Genomic DNA, 19,375 nt, shown 5'->3' with positions numbered 1-19,375 from the left:
CTGGGAGGAGACCTCCACCACTACTTTCAGTGTACTTTCTCACTCTGTACTGTGTACTTCATCTGGAACAAGCTTCAAACAGCAAATTCTCCTCCAGAAAAAAAATCATCAGTAGGGAGAGTGGAAGAAAAGAGGCCATAGGACGTATTTCATCAACGCGCTCAGATACAGAACTTATGCTTTTGAACCACTAGAAATGTCTGCAAAGGACTCCCCTGGATTTTTCACTCCAGGTATTTATTTCAAAGTTTTGTTAGAGGTCACTGTTGCTCTACTGGACTTCATTTATGACCTATGTAGATGTGTGAGGAGTTTTGCAGGAATTATGTTTTGATTTTGAACATGAAGGGACAAAAAAAAAAAGTAGATTCACTCTAGATTCTGAACTGGCATTTTTGCTAGGTCAAATCTTTTCTTGTCTTTTCTGTAAACCAGGAAAGATTTCCAAATTCATAGATCTCCTGTGCATAAACTGAGACTAGCTGGATTAAAGGGTACAATCCCAGTCATCAGGTGACTTAACTCAGTACAGTTTAACTGAAGTGAATGTTATACCAATCAAACCAGTGGAGATATGGCACAACAGTTATGGCATGTAAACTACAGTACTGATTTGTAAACAGCCTAATTTTATTAGTTTGCAGAGTATACTGTGTATTTAACAGTATAAAGTGCATCATCACAGACAGAAATCACTACTTCTAAACTGGCTTTTAGGAAAGAGAAAAATACCAATTTATTTTTAGGCAGTGACTACAATGAACTTGCAGGACAAACATGAATACCCTAGGTAAGCTTTCAAATGCTTATCCAAACCTCATGTGAACGTCTTAGTCTGGAAATACTCTCTTTTGAAATTTCCAGAAAATTTTTCCAGATCAAAATTTTTCCAGACACGTAAGGAAAGCCCTTCTAACATTTATGTGGATGTGTGTATTTTGGAATGAAAAGCAATAAAGTTAAATATAAGAGGCTGGATTGAAAAAAAAAGGAACCTATTCTGGCTGTTTTATTTTATGTAAAGAGGGTCAGCCCGTCTTGAAAAGGCGGCAGAAATTTACATTGAGGGGTGCTTTCAGATGCTGACAAATAGCCTAAATGGAGGAGACGTTTGTAGGTAAGACTTCTCCCTCCAGTATGCACAAGCACACAGTTTGATCTTCATTCACGTGCACAAGGTATACCAAAAAACCTTTCCACTGCTCTGAAAGCCAAATGTAAGAACAATACTGGACAAGCGTTTTCCTTCCATTTTAGTAATTTATGACCAGGGCTGGCCCTAGCATGTTATTGTATCTTATAAACACACCCTGTAGAAACACTCTAGTAAGGGAAGTAGTATGTCTAGAGGTGATACACCATTTCAGGTGTGGCTCTGCTAAATTACTAAAAAATATTTAGGGCATAGATCTAATGTTTCTTCTGCCAAGTGATTGTTTCAGAAAATGGGACATTGCTTCAAATGGAAACAGCTTTTCTTTGGGGATTTCCTCCTCCTTAAAATGCCCTCTATCACACTAAAAGATATGGAAGTAACAAGAAGTAATTTTCAGTAGAAATTTTACAGTTATGCTTTGTTGTACAGAAACATATAAAAAAAAACAGAAAAAGGTACATCTGTGGGAAAAATAATAAGCGCCTTTCCCCCGGTGTCATGTCTTTGGATATGTACAGCCTTGGAGAAATGTATAAATCATTTTATACACGGAACTCTTAAAAAACTAGAGATTTTTAGTACAAAGGAATCAATTCACTGCAAGAATGTCCACATGCCGTTGCTTTATGATTTACTATATACACAAGAGGATCAAACGAAGAACCTCTGTTTTACAGTTACCGCTGTACTGTACATTAACATGTGGCTAATACCCTTGTCCGGGTGAGATTTACACTTAGTATTACAAATAACATAGCAATGCTGAAAATACTGATACAAAACAGCTTCAAGATGACATTTTAAAAATATCCCTCACTTTAATTGAACTGTTTTCTCCAGTTTTTTTAAGTTTCAGCTTTATAAAAGATTCTCCAAGAAAATAGTAGCATTTAAAATGTTCTTTTTGAAATGTATAGATGGATTTTTTTAATAAATTGTAATCCAAAAGTCCATTTTTCCAGGAAAAAAACAACTATAGATACAGTACATAAAATTGAAGAATTTTTTTGATTTTTGTGGTTTTGTGTTTGTTTGTTGGGTTTTTTTGTTTTTTTGTTTTTTTTAATGTAGTATAGTACATTTGTATCCTGGAAAAAAAATTCCTTGATGACAGTGTATGTTAATTTATTTACAGATCTGAAATATAACTGCATACGTCAACTCTTGAGACGAGCAAGACTGAAATGTATTGTTAGTAAGAACCAACTGTCCTTGGTTCTCTTGAACCATAACTTTAAGAGATTGCTCAGATGAAAACATGATTCTGAATAATGAAAATCTGTTACTACTATTTTAATTTTTTTTTGGTAGACTTTAAACTATGAGTTTCAATGCAGGACTGGGAGTCTTGAATACCCATAGTTAACTCGGTCAAACTTAGTTTGCAATTCTTCCACATTCTGTTTTGTCAGTAGCAATGCACACACGAACACGAAGAAGAAATTTGGCAAACGTTTGTCTTGATTCTTATGTATCCAGCACTGGATACCCCAAATTAACACTACAGAATATCTAGACCAAACCTGCTCTCTTCAACATCAGATAATACAATAAAATTTGCTCTAACTAAATTAAAATCCTCAATAAATAGAATCCTGAAAGTTCAGGCTGCTGAAATGTTTTTTGCAGAATATCTGCCAAGCTCACAGTCATTTTTTCTCAATTTTTTCCTCAATCTAACCAATTCTTGTTTTAATCCAAATATGAAGTAGTTAAGCAGATATGTTTAACATGAGGTAAAATTTGTAGCATTAATTCATTTTATATGCCCTATGTGACTTACCTCTCAAAAGTTACAGCATTTTTAGTGGCTACAGAAGCTTCATTTTTCATTATATGCTCCTTCAGTTAAGTCACGCTGGTTTGTTTCTTTGCGTGAGAATGTGCTGCATCCTTGTATTTTGCTATTAATCACTAGTTAAAGAGAGAGGTGACTTGTCTCAGATCTGCCTCAAACGTACTTAAACATGCCAGAATATTTATAAACTACTAACTATATGACCCATTATCATTCAAACAGATTACCCTCCATCACAGAGGTTGTAAACTAAGCGTCATGTTCAGTATATGCCACATGTTTAGAGTAACTCGACTGAGATGCCTGTTTTCAAGCCCTCTGAAAGTGGAAAACAGGATCTTTTGTTACTGACAAGTCTACAAGTTCTATGGTATGATTAGATGATTTCATATTCCCATGAGCCCAGCATGCTGCACCTCAGGTAGCATTAGATTCATCTCACTTGTGTGTAGTAGCTCAAGCCTAGCAAACCTGCTGAGTTGGTATAAACCAGGTTGTTAAGCGCAGACGTTACAGTCAACAGAAATTACGACTTACACAGGTAATTTGGACTGGGTAATAAGACAATTTCTCTTACTTTAGTCTTTCACCCATTTTTGGTTTGGGAAGTGAAATGAAATTACATGATGCATTACGCAGCATCAAACGTCACATTGCGTCAGCAGTGATACAGTGCCTGTAAAGCACAAGCATCACCACACCTTGACATGTCCCCATAGAACAAAAACATTTGAAAAAATGTAGTTAAATAAAGGTGGGGAGAGGGAAGGGAAGGTTGAGGAACCAAGCTGACATCCTCAGTTTGGGACGCAATTACTGGCCCAAATACCTGATGAGCCTCTATCAACCTTGCTGTTAGAGGAAAATCAGTCACTTCCTCTACTTGTGGCATGAGGTATTTGTAAAATACATACAGCAGGAAGCGGTAACACACCTCTACAAGTGAGCAGATTTCATTGTATTAAAAAAAAAAAGTGTAAAAAGAAGGTCCTCAAAGATTTCTGACTCCTTACTTCCCTAGTCTCTATGAAATTCAAGAGGGTTTACTAATTACTTACCAATTCATTCCTCACATCTACTTTAACAGTAACATTATTAAACATATACAGCATTATTTAAGATCACCTTCTAGAACGTCAGGGAATGATAGTGGCTTGTAAAGGAAAAGAAAAACGTATTTAGCCAATATTGGACTAGCAATGCCAGCCAAATGGTCCCATTTATTATATCCATGGTGACTTTTGCATGACAAATCAAGATAGTTATTTAACAATCTAGTTCATCCCTTTGCCACAGTCCCAGATGGGAAAGTATGGAACCTACAGACATGTTTATTTTTTACTTTATTTTTTTCAGGTGAAAGTAGCAGCAGATGAAAACTGAAGACTGAGCTCTAGGGGAGCTTATGTCCCTCTTTAATCAACTCCTCTTCCACGGCAAGAATACAAGCACCTTGTTACCCATCTTGTTGACCTAAAGTCTGTAGCTCTGCTGTGTGTAAATTGTGGTGGAGGAAAACATTTTTTCTGCTGTACATGTGTAATGAGATGGGTCCCCTTGGAGGCTGTCCAAGTCTCCCTGTGAAAGTGGTATACTGCCGAGGTACAGCAGCTTGGTCTTTTGGAGCTCCTGAGAACATTGGGTAGCTGTCTGCCTTGGATGCTTGCTTTGCTGTACTTGGTGCCATGGTGGCCAAACCATTCTGGGTGACCTCTGAAGTGAGGGTTTCATACGTGCCTTTAGTATGATTGATGACTTCCGCGATCTCCTTCTCTTTCAGGAGGTTGCTCAGACACAAATTAGACAGTTGACAGCTCTTGCTTTCATAGGCTGTTGCTTGGTTGCCTGGTGAGTACCTAAAAGGGTCCTCGGTGGGAGTATGTGCTAACTTTCTGTCCCTTGTGCTGAGATTTTGGCTCACCATTCTGTTTGGATATATAGCCTGGGAAAACAAAGCAAAAAATATTAGCATATAGAATGTAGTAGGAAAATAGCGTAGAGTATATACAACACTCCTCACTACAGATGCACATGGGGCTGGCAGATTAAAATGAAAGATGAAACTGAAATGCTGGTAAAACTCCCAAAGCACTGCTAGCATAAAATAGAAGTATTTGTCATTCATTTTTAACAGAAGTAATATTGAAAGATGCTTATTATAGGTAATGATTTGGGCATTTTCTTTTAAAAAAATTGTTTAAATCAAAGGAGGACAATTTTTTTTCAGAACATAATAAATGGATAAAAAGGTTCCATGAATTGTAAACAGATTTTCAAAAGCATTTTGCGTGATGAAAAAACAAGAATTTTGACTGTATGGAGTTCAACCCTTAATACTCTCAAATTCTTACAAAATTTAAAGAACATCTTTTGTGAATAACTTCATGCCTCGGTTAAGCTCAGAACATGCTTAATTTTCATTGTCCTGTGAATCTAGGCGTTTTTCTGTGTGCTTACAGTTAAATACAAGCCAAAATGCTCTTCCAGAGCAGAGCAATAATTTTATTTCAGCTGCCTGGAAAAAATACAATGTAAAAAGGATTCCAGCATGTTAGCAACTTTTGATGCTGTGTGAGCATGCACGCATTTGTGTTTGTTTAAATAAGGGGAATTTATCTGTACATGGCAAGATAGATCATTGCAGATTTCCAGTGTGGTTTGGTTTGATGCTTCATTTTGTCTTCCACAGAACACTTGGCTGGGGAGGATATGAAGGGGCTGTGAGACCTTCTCTCACACCTTTAAGAAATATACCCTTAGTGTATAAAGTAAAATAAAGTGTTTAGGGGAAAATGCTAATACGGGCAAAGCAGGATTCTACCTGTTCCACTTCTGACTGTACTAGGTAGCTTCTAGAGATGATGCTCAGGAACTTGGATCACAGGGAGATGTGCTTGTGGCTGAAAAACGGCACTAGCCAAGCTGTGAATGTTCAGAAGTCTGATCCCTAGAGGAACTTGAGCTTTATGGCTTTGTAAGAAAGCATCATCTCTTTATATGTTGTTACAAAATATATATGACACCAATTTGCCCAATAAGAATTAAATACCTGAAAGCGGTATGTGAGTTTCAAGAGTTGTTGACTTAACCTACTTAAACTCTACTGTCCTTTGTCATCTGTTTGTGCAAGAAAATATAAGGGGTAGGTGGGTGTGTTTCATTAAGTTCTCCAGATCCATATGATGTTTCAAGAAAATCTTTAACTTACACTGCAATTTGTGCTACTCTGATTATTTTTTTTCTTTTTTTAACTAGTCAGGTTACAGGAACTAAGCTGCAGTTATGTGAGGAAATTCTAACAGCACCAATCGTACTTTATTTTAACGGTTATTTTGGAATACACATTTGCCCTTGTTTTATCCCTGTCACACTCCCAGGTACTGGTCAAAGCACCCAGTTCTGACATTCAGTTGCAACAAAAGTCCAATTATACTCCATATAGGTTTTCTGCAACAGAACTCTGAAAGGATATAGTAGCAGGTTCCTGACATTTACATCGGTAAATGGGCTCTGACGTTGCACAACAAAGCTGAGAAAATCAAAAATACTCCCAAGCTTTACAACAATACTAAATTTGCTAAAAATATTTCAGGGTGTTTCCATGATTCCATAGAAAACTTGTATATATTGTTCCAGGACAATCTGTATCACTTCACATGCATTTCTATTTTAAACAGCTTGCATCCTTTTTTTTAGTGCAGGCAGGCTAATGTTCATGCTTCTACGCAGATTCATACGCAGGTTTGGATACAAGTATTGCTGTGCATTTTAGGCATCAGATAGGGCATTTTTAAAAATTATTAGTACTGGCGTAACATTTTTTCCACAATTAATTCAGTGCTGATTGCACATAGACTCATAAATAGGAGTAAAACACTTCTGGAAAACATCACCCAAGTTTTCATGCCTACAGCACATAGATGATGAGATGAAATTCAATTTAATTCCTAGGGGAATTCTTGGGGAGACCTGTCTTTAAGTTAAATTACTTTATTTATTTATTTATTTCTATGCCAGTAAATAAAATCTTGCTGCTGGGACAAAAGAGTCAAATTCAATGCTCTGCCCAAAATCCCTACATTTGTTGTAAGGGAATGTTTCTGGAGCTACCATACGTCACCCTATGCCCCTGACATCCTAAAGATTGATATCATATAACTGGAACACCTAGTCTATTCTACACTTTTGGTTAGCATCAGCTTATCCCTATGTTGTTCCTGAAATTATTTTTTTTAACCAGCTGTTAAGGACCTTCATTGATATAATCTGTACAGCCTCCTCAGCTAACCTTTTCCACTACATTATCTTTAATTTTAGGAAAGATCTTCCTAATGTCTAAACTGAATCTTTCTTGCTGCAAGTCTATTCCTTCTCTCTCTACCATGGAATGAAGAAAGAATTGCTGTTTGATCTTCGTTGTTTGATACCTGTTTATGTCTTTGAAGAATGCTGTCAAGCTACCCCTTAATCTTCTCTGGTCTAAAATAAAAAATATCACATTGATCTTTTCTCACAGGAGTCGTCTTCTAGACTCTGAGACATTCACACTTGTCTTCTCTACAGATTGTCTTCAGTAATTCCACATTTTTTCTTGAAGTAGATGGCCCAAGAGTACAGTACTTAAGGTAAGCCCCTACTACTACCAAGCAGAAGAAGCACTATTAATCCTATGGAGGACTTCATCTGCTTCTTTTTAATTCATTCCAGTATGAGGTCAGTAATTTTATTTTGCAACAGCATGAAATTGTTCATTCATGTTCACCTGGTTGCCCACAATAGTTCCAAGATTTTTTTCTATAAAATTATTACTAAGTTGTTCAGCTGATTATTGTCACATAGATCAAATTCCTCATTTGCCTCTGTTGAATTTCATCATTTTTTCTCAGATCTTTTATCTGTGTATCAAGATCATTCTGAATTTCAGTTTTATCCATTAATATGTTTTCCATCCTGCCCAACTTCATGTAAGCTGTAAATTTAATAAGAATATTCCCTATTCCATCATCCAGGTAGTAAATGAATACTATTGAATACTATAAACCCTGCTCACTGTAGCCTTCTGATTTAACATTGTGCCATTGGTATGTAATTTCCAAGGACTGTTTTCCAATTTACTTTATATTTGTTTTATTTAGTCTGCATAGCATGTTTATAAAACAGTATCAAAAGCCTTACTAAAAGCAAGAAATCTGACATCTACAGCTTTTCTTCTAGCCAGAAGGTCTGTTACTGTGTTGTTGAAAGAAATTAGATTGGTTTGGCAATTAATTTGATTTGCAATCCATGTTGGCTCTTGTTAATCTCGTTTTCTTCTATGTGCTTATAAATACTTTGTTTGATTATTTGACTCAACTTTTTGTCTGAGAACTGAAGTTAAACTAACGGAAAACATTACAATATATTTAAGATGAATCATAACCTCCCCCCAATGCTGACAAAAATAGGCACTGATACTGCACTCCAATCAGTATATATTTGTTTTAATAAAAATGCCCCAGAGAGCTTGTCATGGTGGTATATGCTGCTCAGTAAAAAGTCTTCTTAGAGCTGCTACTGAAGTGCCAGCAAAATCATATAATTTATCAGCCTGATCAGCAGCTACCCTTGTTCTTGTGTTCATTCAGTGAGCTTACTCAGTCACAAGTGGCATGACATGTGAATAATCGGAGTTTACGCATGTTGCTGCAGAGGCCACTTCCAGTGAGAAGCATGGCCATTGCTGGAGGTCTTAGATACAAGTTGTCTTATAGTCTTGAGCACAGCTTAGCAGTTACTTTTGTCTCTTGAAATAGAATCAAAAATAAAAAAACTGGTAGGGAAAAAATTCTTATGAAACAAGTTATACCAACAAGGTAGGTTTTAAAGTAAATGCAGAAGAATGAACTGTTTTGAAAATGAGGAGTGCAGAATCATGTTCAAAGCAAGGCATATTGTTGAAACCGCATACCAGTAAAAGGTACAAGGCATGATTACACGATTTTTTATATTGCTATTTTAACTTGATCTTGATGAAATTCTCTGTTTTCAATATCTGGCACTGTAGTGTTTCTTTCCTTTTCCTTATCAAGGTTATATTTCACATTAAACATTTTCATTTTAGAAAATACATGCTGAGTTTGTAAGTCTCCAATATTTGCTTCTGGTTGTTGGCCAATGGCGGGAGACAGTGTGTGTATATTTCAATAAATATTTAATAATCTATATGTGGTGAGGAAGGTCTTAGTTTTGTGAAGCTGTAACTTGCTGAAATTCCCCTCCTGAATAATTAAACAAATATCAGGTGGTGTCAAATCAAAAGCTAATTTACCTAAATTTTAAGACATCGATAGAAATTTAGAATGTGCCCTCAGTATTCTAAGACATTGGCTTGACCCTATCTCCAGCAATAAGACACAGGGGGTTAACGAGGAAAGACAGACTCATTCTATCAGATGCATAGTTAGTCATGGAATGAATAGAGATTTTAACAGAAACAGTGCCAAAAAAGCAAGAGTGTCATTGTTATCTACGACAATTTGCTGAAGAACAGCTTCTAATTGGGAAAAGAGAGAACAGTGGTCAGATGGGAGTCAAAATCAACAAGAAATCCTCTTTGCCCAAAATTGTCCTCTTCTTCCTAAAATATTGTCAATAAAAAGTCCAACGCTGCTTTGAATTTTGTGTAAGTTATTTGTTGCTATAATTCAAGCGTCTTTATAAAAATCACAACATACAGGTTTGAAAAGAATTGTATGTTGTTGTTCATGTGTTGAATTCAGGTAGTTTAGCTTGAAAGAATCTAGTCCAACTGAGTTTTCTTGCTGGCCCATTTTACAGTTATTTAGACTCCTCATGATCTGGTCAGAATAAGAAAAATAATGAAATCCAGAAAAGTAAAAACCACACATGCAGTACCATCGAGAAAAATACTTTGGAAAAACTTGAACTTTTTATTTTTAATCTATTTCTTCTTATCTTCCTACAAATATTTCAGGTAAAATTTTCTACGGTCGACTTTTAGGTACCAACCGCATTCTATGAGCGTTAGATGTGAGTGAGCAAAGCCACAATCCCAACGCATCTGTTTGCCAATTTGAAGGCTGAGTCCTTGTCCAAAGCTGAAGGTGGCTTCATGCCAGTCGTGTTCCAGTCTAGCCTAGAGCAGCTGCAGGGCTGCTGTAAACTGCTGCTTGGCAGCGCTCCAAGGAGCCGATCTGCCAGCTGGTGACTGCTGAAGCAAAAAAATCCATTCATCTCTTTCCCTTTCATTTTTCAGTAGCTCATCTAGAACCAACAACTTCTCTGTCCCAGAAATCCCCAAATGCCATCCTACAGTCTGCCTAAAGGTGGACCCAGGAAATGGGCTGGAATTAGGATGCAAATGTGGCTCTGAAATTTCTTTCAAAAGTACCCCATTTTAAATATATGCAGAGGAAAAAAAAAAACCAAAAAAACCCAAACATCTGTTGTTTCAAAAATGTCTTAGAATTTAAGAGAACATCTGGATTTTAATTTCTTGATCACATTAAACACAAAAAAGTGCATGCTCGAGCCAATTTATTTAAAAAAAAAAGGATTTTTATTAAAACATGATTGGCTATAAGATTTTGACAGGTTTTTATCATGATCACCAGTGTTCTAAGGCACATGAATATGAGAAGGATCTAAATATTTTAGGTTCGATTATTCCAACATTGGTGCTAAATATATTAAGACTGAACCAAAAACAGAAACTTAATATTCTTAAACTATTTTTTCCATAATTTTTTTGAGCTTTTCTCTTTGTGATTGTAACATTTTCTTATATTAAGAAAAAAAAAAAACCAAACCCCTCAATGACCTACTTTAAAGTAATGAAAACTGAATACTCTTATAGAAAGCTCCAGAATGGCACAGGTTATTAAAAAAACCACTGTAGCCATTCATCACTTCCCATTTTCAAACCCAATGAGTGAAATATGACAAGAGTTAACGACAAGACAATACTGCTGCAAGACATTAAAAAATGGATATTGTTGCTGACTGTCTTGTGATACAGTACTGATATAAAATGACAGAAAAATACATGAATTACAAAAAGGTTCAAAAAAGGGTGCATATTTTTAAGATGCCTGTGCCCAGAGGCATTTGGGAGTCTTAGATGCCTATAATGTAATTCTTCCAAGTAGAGCAACTTTCTTAAATACATCATTCTGACAGCAGGCATAGAGAACAAAACCAAACAAAATACTCTCTAACCAGCGTACCCAGTGCATCCTGACAACCAACCAACAACAGTGCATTTGAAGAACAAGGTTTTACCAGCCCAAAGGATTTTTGCTTTCGGAGGTGTTAACGGAAGCGCACTCTAGAGGGAGTAATTATTCTGACAGAAACCTGAAGACTTTCTGGATTCCCTCAAGTTTTCTACCACTTAATTATTTTGTGTTTGAGGGTACACGAGGAATGTAAAATGTGTCCTCCAATGTAATATTAACTATATAGCCCAGCATAGCTCATTTGGCCCTTGTCAAGTCTCAGCTGACTGCAGCACCTTCAGCAGAACTGCCTCCATTTGCAGCCTAGCCCAGAACTCATAAAATATAAAGCAACATAAAGAAGTCCAGCAAGAAAACAAGGTGCTAAAGCTCGGTATTTCTTCAAAGGATGGAAAGGATGAAGCTCCGTATCACGCTTTTGAATTTATATCCCTTCAGATGCCTTTCACAGTTCTGACAGTTTATATAAGTGCAGATCTAATTTACCAAAACACAGTACAGGTTAACTCAGTACTTTGGTATGCCACATCTGTCACTATGTCAGCTCTTTAATTTCTACACCTCCTCACTTTTGTGCTTACCAGCTTCCAGCCTAGAGATGATCCAATACAAAATGTAATTTAGCTGCAGCAGGTAATTGTTCTTCATTCAAGTCTCTTAAAAAGCACTCACTCTTATTGATTTCAGTAGCACCTGGACCATGAGAGTAGCTTTTACAACCCAGATCTGCACACATTGATCAACTGATGCAGCCTTCTGGCAACACGTGACATGCGAAAGAAATAAAGTCCAGCATGTCATAATAAGGCATGGACTAGTATCAACAGGTTATGGGCAAGAACCAGCTGCTGACCAATTTGCAAGCTCTGCTGTCATCCATTACAAAATGAATGCGGTCAACATAAATCAGAAACGTTTCACTTTCTGCCTTTCAAACATCTTCATCTACCCATCAAAGCAAAATTTATGACAGGCTAAAATACATCCCTCTTCCCCATAATGCCCTTTTAACCAACAGGTTGGTTGAATACGAGTGAACTATAGCGGCCAGCCAATATCCTAACAGGATTTTCTGGTAGGGATGACAGTGTGATAAGTAACCCTCAGAGGGCTGACATATGATACTCATCTTCTCAGCATAAAATTATCCTTGAAAATTTCCACTTATCTAAGTAATAATACACAGTTAAGGCAACAAGGTGTAAAAAGATGTAATGCTGTTTTATAAAGCAGGAAGAAAACAGTGAAGAATTTCCCATTAATCACTACTAACTTAAAGAAAATCACTATTGTGCATTCTAAATGCTGTATTCCTAGCGTTAACTGGAAGATTTTTGTCATTAGTAAATAATAGAAAATTTTACATTTTACAGCTGTTTACCATGCCTTCCAAATTAAACAATTGGAACCTTGGAGCTGTTCAGCAGTGTTACTCATATTCTTCCAAAATGCTACAAAATTCATTTATATGATACTGAATACCCCTTGTCATACCCTATGGCTTAAAATTCTAAATAACTATAAAAGTACTAATGAAAATGAATAGTTTGTATCTTTCAACGATATAACTACAAAAGAGTAGAACATACTATGTGAGATAACAAATCTTATTTTTCACAGTCCGTGTCTAAGACTTCCCCAAGATCAGGAAGTCAATCCAGAAAAGGTAATTTTTACCAGATGGACTTTTCTTATTTTAGACCTGGGGACAAAATGCTAAGAAAGATGCAATGGACTTTTACCCCCCTTTAAAAAATATGTTAAATCTCTCATCTTGGAAACGTCTTGTGTTTAGCAAAGCCTAGCTCTCCCACCTCCAGCAATTCTCATAACACTTCTGTCTCTCTTGAAGCCTTTGGCATTTTTTTTTACTGGCCTCCTATTCCCTCAGCTTCTTTGGGCAGTCCACAGCTATTGCAGCCATTGATGAGGAAAATATCTTCATTAAGCTCTTGTTATACACAGGTTCCATCTTTGGTTACAGGCAGCAGCGTCTAGAATAAGGTGCCCAAGTCAGACTTGCTCATGCAACCTTGTAGGCTCCATTCAAGGGGACTGGATAGGCCCATGTTCACCCAGCACTTTGGGTCTCTCTATCTCTGTGCAACCCAAGAATTAAGGGCCACTCGTGCCGTGATTTTGGCTGCAGTCATATAGAAAGTCATAGGTGTCTACACTTGAGGTCCTCTTTTGCATAACTGATGCAGAATGAACTGATAGAAAATGGAGAAGTGGATCCATGGAAACACCAAGGTCACTTCAAAAGACCACAGTTCATGCAGTGTGAGCAGTGAAGTATGACGCAAAGGTCCTGAGGAAACACTAAGGGAGCTTACTCTGGAATTACAAGCAGGAAAACCGCACAAGTGCTAATTAACTCTTCTGAAAGAGTGTGCTATTCAGCTGACATTTATTGCTATGCTAACACAGGTGTTCTGTCTTTGCAAGCCAAGCTGGTATTTCTGCATAGCATTTGATGTGTCATGTAGACATAATAAGTTGTTCAAAGATCTCCACCTTGTGCCTTATCTATTTTTTTGATGACCAGCTGCCTGAAAACTGTTAAGTCCATTTCTAGCCTCAGGTCTGACATGTGGTCACAAAAATGTGATAATCACATCTGTAGATCATCTGAATTAAAACTGAGTTGTAGGTGGCAATTACCTATGACAACTAACTTCTATTATATAGAATAATGCTTAGGTTTTACCAAGTTTCTATTTATACATTTATTTGTTTTCCTACTTTTGTGTCACCTAACATGATTTCCTATAGTACCAGAAACTCCGTATGTAAACTGAAGTTCATATGACTATGTATTCATTGAGGTAAGATCCAGGATACAGTTGTCTTAGAAGTAGTAGTCTCAAAAAGATTTAAATATGCAATGTTCAATTGTCTGTATAATACTGTATAATAATTGTCTGTATAATAATCATATATATATAATACAATTGTCTGTATAATAATCATATATACTTATCTTTAAGTTCAGGGCTTTCTCGTTCTGCTTCATAGAATCACAGAATCACAGAATCTTCATGGTTGGAAAGGACTCTTAAGATCATCGAGTCCAACCAAATTAGTCCAATTAGTCAGGGTCACAAATCAGATTTATAATGAACGTATACCTTCTGAAAAAGGCACTGTGTGCGCTTTCATAAAAAAACACACAAACCCCCAAATGAATTGTACTTAGCCAACGCTCACCTTTTTACGTTACATTCTTTAACAACAATATAAACCCCTTCCATTAAATTGAGTTTCATAAATTAGCATCCTTACTTTTGAAAGCAATAGGGTCTGAACTTATAAGAACAGCAGGGGAAATTGCATACATTGGCCAATGATGTTCAGGTACTGTCATGTTAATCAGCAACATTATCTCTCAGCTCAATATACCCTCTGCGAAGTAGAAATCAAAATACTAACAAAAAGGGCGAATTTTATTCTGATGACAAGAAAAGAAATCCTAATTGCTCTTTAACTGACTTTTTAATTTTTATGACACGATTACTGAGACCAAGACATCTCTGAAGAGAAAAAGAAAATATTTTTTATTTTTTATATATATATTTATTTATTTTTATATATATATGTGAGGACACTGGTTTTAGGAATAAAACATCACAGAGTAGCCAGATTTTTTTCATCCCTAAAGTAAATTTCCATAATTAAGCTTTTTTTTTTGTGGTTAGAGAAAAACATTATAACATACCTACAATCAATCCCTAGCCTTAATTGATCAGGTTCAGTGTGTTCAACAACATGCAGAAATAGTTTAGACTCCTATGACAGGATGAAGCATTACTCTTCCAGAAAGATACTGACTCCCTACCTGTAGGATTCAATCAGAAAAAAAAAAAAGCATGAACTTTGCACCATAGGACAGTGCATCAGATTTCATTCATATTAGAAAAATTTCTCTTAAAATATCTTCTTCAAAGATCTTACTATCTCTGATGGCTACAATCTATGCTGAGTGAATCATTCCATGTCTATGTTATTTTAGGTATTGACAATTTTAGAAATAGGGAAAGAACAAATAGGATTCTCTTGGATCAGGGAATAATTTGGCACAAGGAATTAAAACTCAGTGACCACAGCTAAAAATAACTCTCGTTTTTTTAATTTGTTTTTCTTTTAAATCAACTGACCCAAGAATGTATTGGCTTCATCAGTGTGGAAATGGTGCACATAAATTCTGTTCTTGTATCTGCATTTGTCAATATCAAATATATTTACAGTAAAAAAATCTTGTTATGGAGAGGAAGGGTCTCACAGCCAAGAGATACAAGTAGTTGTACAGAAATGTGACCTCCATAAGGAATCCATACAACTGATTTACATGAAAGAGATATTGCTCTAACAAAACAGTGTTTGTAGTTGAATGACATAATTTCACTCATGTTCTACAAAAATCCAGAAACCTATCTCCTGTCACTTCGAAACTGTGTATGATTGGCAATGATAGAAAATTTCCCTTATTGTGTAAGATATCCCACCAGATAAATACATAAAATAAATAACCCCTTCCCACCTACGCCAGTGGCTTATACAAAATAAGAAAAATATTTCATAGCATCTTCACTGTATCTCTATAAGGGTCCATTCAGTTCAGCTCTCTCTAAAACAGCTAGTGTAACATGGTGTTCATTACAAGATATACTACTTAGTGTGCAGGAAAGTCAACTCTATAAAGGTAAAACTATTTCATATATCTCATGTATTTTAAGGCCAGCAAAAACCATTATAATCATCTTGTCTGACCTTCTCTTCAGTAGAAACCATAGATTTCTTTTGGTGAAATCATATAATCATATAATGGTTGGGTTTGGAGTTACCTCTGCCTGGAAAAAGTTTTGGTCATGTAATGAATGCAAGTGTTTCAAAATATTCAGCATATCAGCTCCTTATTTCCTTCAGAAAAACTACATTATACAAACTTTGCAAGGAAAAATGAACAAAAGGAAACAAAAACATAAATAACCACCCACTGAAATATCTTATTTTGCCTTTCCTTCTAGGAGAACCAACATCAAAAATTTTGGCAAAAATGCTGAAAGAACTTTATTGGTTTTTGCTTTTCTATTCATTTGCCTAGCATAAGGAAGGTTAGCAACATTATATTTCATATGATATCACCAACTTTCTGTAATAATGCTTATAAGGAGGCATTTACCTACTGTCTGTTGCAGCATAGCCTTTCTCTGTAAATGTGAAAGTTTACATTTTCTTTTCTTTACAGCCCATACTGTGGGTATCCCACTTGAAAAAAGTAATAGAAAATTATTTGCTCACTTAGGCTTATAGGCTTTTCAGATGTACATTAATGTAGTATTGCTGACTTACCACTTGCTGCGTAATAGCTGCTAAAGTGGTCGAGAGTTTTAGGCTTCTCGTAACATAAACATCAGCTCAACTCCTACCTTCTGCTGTTTGCCATCTTATTTCATTAAGCACCATTTTAATGGAACTCCTAAATTCTGAAATGTTTAAGTGAAATCATGGTCCCATTGAATCCACTAGCAAAACTTCCACTGCCTTTATTGTGCTGTCTTGAGCAGGAATGAACTTAAGCATGTCCTGAAGGCTACTTACTACTATATAAATTAGGGACCAGTGTGTTTTTGTCTTGTCTGAGCACCACATGCTGTTGTGACGGCAGCCTTTTATCTCTCCCTCCTGACAAATTAAGTTACTTTAAATAACTCGACGCCAAAGTAATTTGTTCAAATACACTGTTTTGCAAAAAGAAGACTTTTAAAATACATTTTAAGAAAAAAAGAAGAAAAAAGGAATATTTCTTCTAATTAGTAGTCTTGGAAGATGAATATCTGTTTGATTAGAGCTGTATATCAAAAACACATTTTAGAAATATAAAGTATTCCCCAGGTATCAACACTGGATGCAGTCCTCTTTAACATCTTCATTAATGATCTGGATGATGGGGCAGAATGCATCCTCAGCAAGTCTTCAGATGACCACAAAACTGGGAGGAGTGGCTGATATGCCAGAGGGTCGTGCTGCCATCCAGAGGGACCTTGACAGGCTGGAGAAACGTGTCAACAGGAACCTCATGAAGTTGGACAAGCAAAGCCTTGCACCTGAAGAAGAACAATCTTATGCACCAGTACATGCTGGGGCTGGAAAGCAGCTTGGCAGAAAAGGACCTGGCGGTCCTGGTGGACACGAGGTTGAACATGAGCCAGCACTGTGCCCTTGCTGCAAAGAAGGCAAATGGTATCCTTGGCTGCATCAGACAAAGTACTGCCAGCAGAATGAGGGCGGTGATCCTTCCCCTCTATTCAGCACTGGTGAGTTCAAACCTGGCGTACTGGGTGAAGTTCTGGGCTCCTCTGTACAAGGGAGATGTGGACATACTGGAGAGAGTTCAACGGAGAGCCACAAGGATGATTAAGGGACTGGAGCATCTCTACTGTAAGGAAAGGCTGGGAGAGCTGGGACTGTTCAGCTTGGAAAAGAGAAGAGGATCTTGTCAACGTGCGTAAATACCAGAAGGGAGGGTACAAAGAGGACAGAGCTAGGCTCTTTTCAGTGGTGCCCAGTGACAGGACATGAGGCAATAGGCACAAACTGAAACACAGGAGGTTCCCTCTGAACACTAGGAAACACTTTTTTACTGTGAGGGTGACCAAGCACTGGCACAGGCTGTCCAGGGAGGTTTTGGAGTCTCCATCCTAGGAAAAAGCTGTCACAAGCCATCTGGACATGGTCCTGAGCAACTGGCTCCAGGTGCCCCTGCTTGAGCATGGAGTTTGAACAAGATGACCTATCAACCTCAACCACTCTGTGATTCTCTGAAGGTATTTGCTAGTCTGAGATCAGATTAAGACCACATGCGAGAAGCAAAAAGTCTGAACAGGATGGGGTTTAGGAAGTTACATACACATAAAGCCTGAAGCTCACTTTCTCTTTCCATTTACACGCTATCACCAGTCTGTTGACTCAGTGCATTGGTCCTAAATAAGAGCAGAAGAGCTTACAGCTAAATCTGGCAAGGAACACAAATTTTTCCAGGAGGTGAGTCCTTTGACCGTCTTAAGCACTGGCTTGCAGTCATGCTGCTCCAGCAACAAGTAGTTCTCAAACCACTCTCAAGAAGAGAGATCTTCGACCTGACCATCAGGCTTTCTGCTGGAAGCTCAAATCCTCCTGAAGCTGAACTCCTCCATTTTGCAGCCTTATTAGCGTTGCAAATGTTCTTAGTGTTTTCCCCCATCAGTCAAAACAGCAGTGTTTTAAAACCTTGATTTATCTACAAAGGATCCATTAAATGTAATCCACAGGCAAAGAACCTGCCTATTGGTTGAGAGGCCCCAACACTTAAATTGGCTAAAAAATTAGCCAATGCAGCTAAAAAGGCAGCATGCTTAAAACTCACCCAAGCCATAGAAGCAGGATAACAAAAATTTGCACATAGACAACAAAGCTGTCTAAGGCAACATATCAGACACTCTAATTCACTGTACACTGAAAGATAAAAGACGGGCAATGTTTGAAATTCATGAAGGAGGACAATGTGTGCGCACGCACTTACACATATCCTGGGGACTGATAAAAGATAGCCTCACATTTGACTGGCATCCACCAACTCATAAAAGACTATAAAGCACACACAAACAACTCCTCAGAATATGCCAACAGCACATCCACAGTAGTAGGCTATGCAGGCCATGCTTACAGCGCATCCTAGGTGATCATTATTTAGGAGGGGGTATCTTACAAGCTGTCATCTCACCTCTGGATTTCTGCCCTTCAGTCATTGGCAAACCTCTCCTCTCACTATCATAAATCTTGCAGGAAACAAGGAATACCGTTATAATTCAGGTTACATATCCACACTGCTGCCTCCAGGCGTCCAGCTAGTGCATGTCATCTACCTTTCAGTCTCTCAAACACAATCTCTGTTGTGATCTGGAAGATGCTTAGGCACTAGTTTGGCAGCTTTTTGCTCTGGTAACAAAGTAAAAGCCTTCACCAGCTGTAGCAGCAGGGATTAAGCAGCGTGGTCTGGAGTAAAAACACGTATACTGACACCATTCATGCCCACACTGCTAGGCATGCTGAAAAAGTACCCTTATCTCATCAGAAATATCAAGCAGAAATTTTGAAAACCCCAAATCACAAACATTTCCATATCAACCAGAAGTAAAAATGACG

General features: G+C 37.2%; 1 protein-coding gene across 3 annotated transcripts in view; it reads right to left on the bottom strand.

The window, feature by feature from the left end:
* Positions 1 to 314: 314 nt before the first annotated feature.
* CCSER1 (coiled-coil serine rich protein 1) overlaps positions 315 to 19,375 on the bottom strand; it is a 695,545-nt gene continuing 676,484 nt past the window's right edge. For all 3 annotated transcript variants that reach the window (XM_054203343.1, XM_054203345.1, XM_054203344.1), the window contains exon 10: positions 315 to 4,896. In XM_054203343.1, the coding sequence (XP_054059318.1) occupies positions 4,411 to 4,896 (486 nt within the window). In that variant the 3' untranslated portion in view covers positions 315 to 4,410. The remainder of the gene's footprint in view (positions 4,897 to 19,375) is intronic.

Source organism: Rissa tridactyla, chromosome 5 (assembly GCF_028500815.1).
Source record: "Rissa tridactyla isolate bRisTri1 chromosome 5, bRisTri1.patW.cur.20221130, whole genome shotgun sequence".
NCBI lineage: Eukaryota > Metazoa > Chordata > Aves > Charadriiformes > Laridae > Rissa > Rissa tridactyla.
The sequence above is the reverse complement of the archived record's forward strand: the minus strand, read 5'-3'. Positions and strand labels throughout refer to the sequence as shown.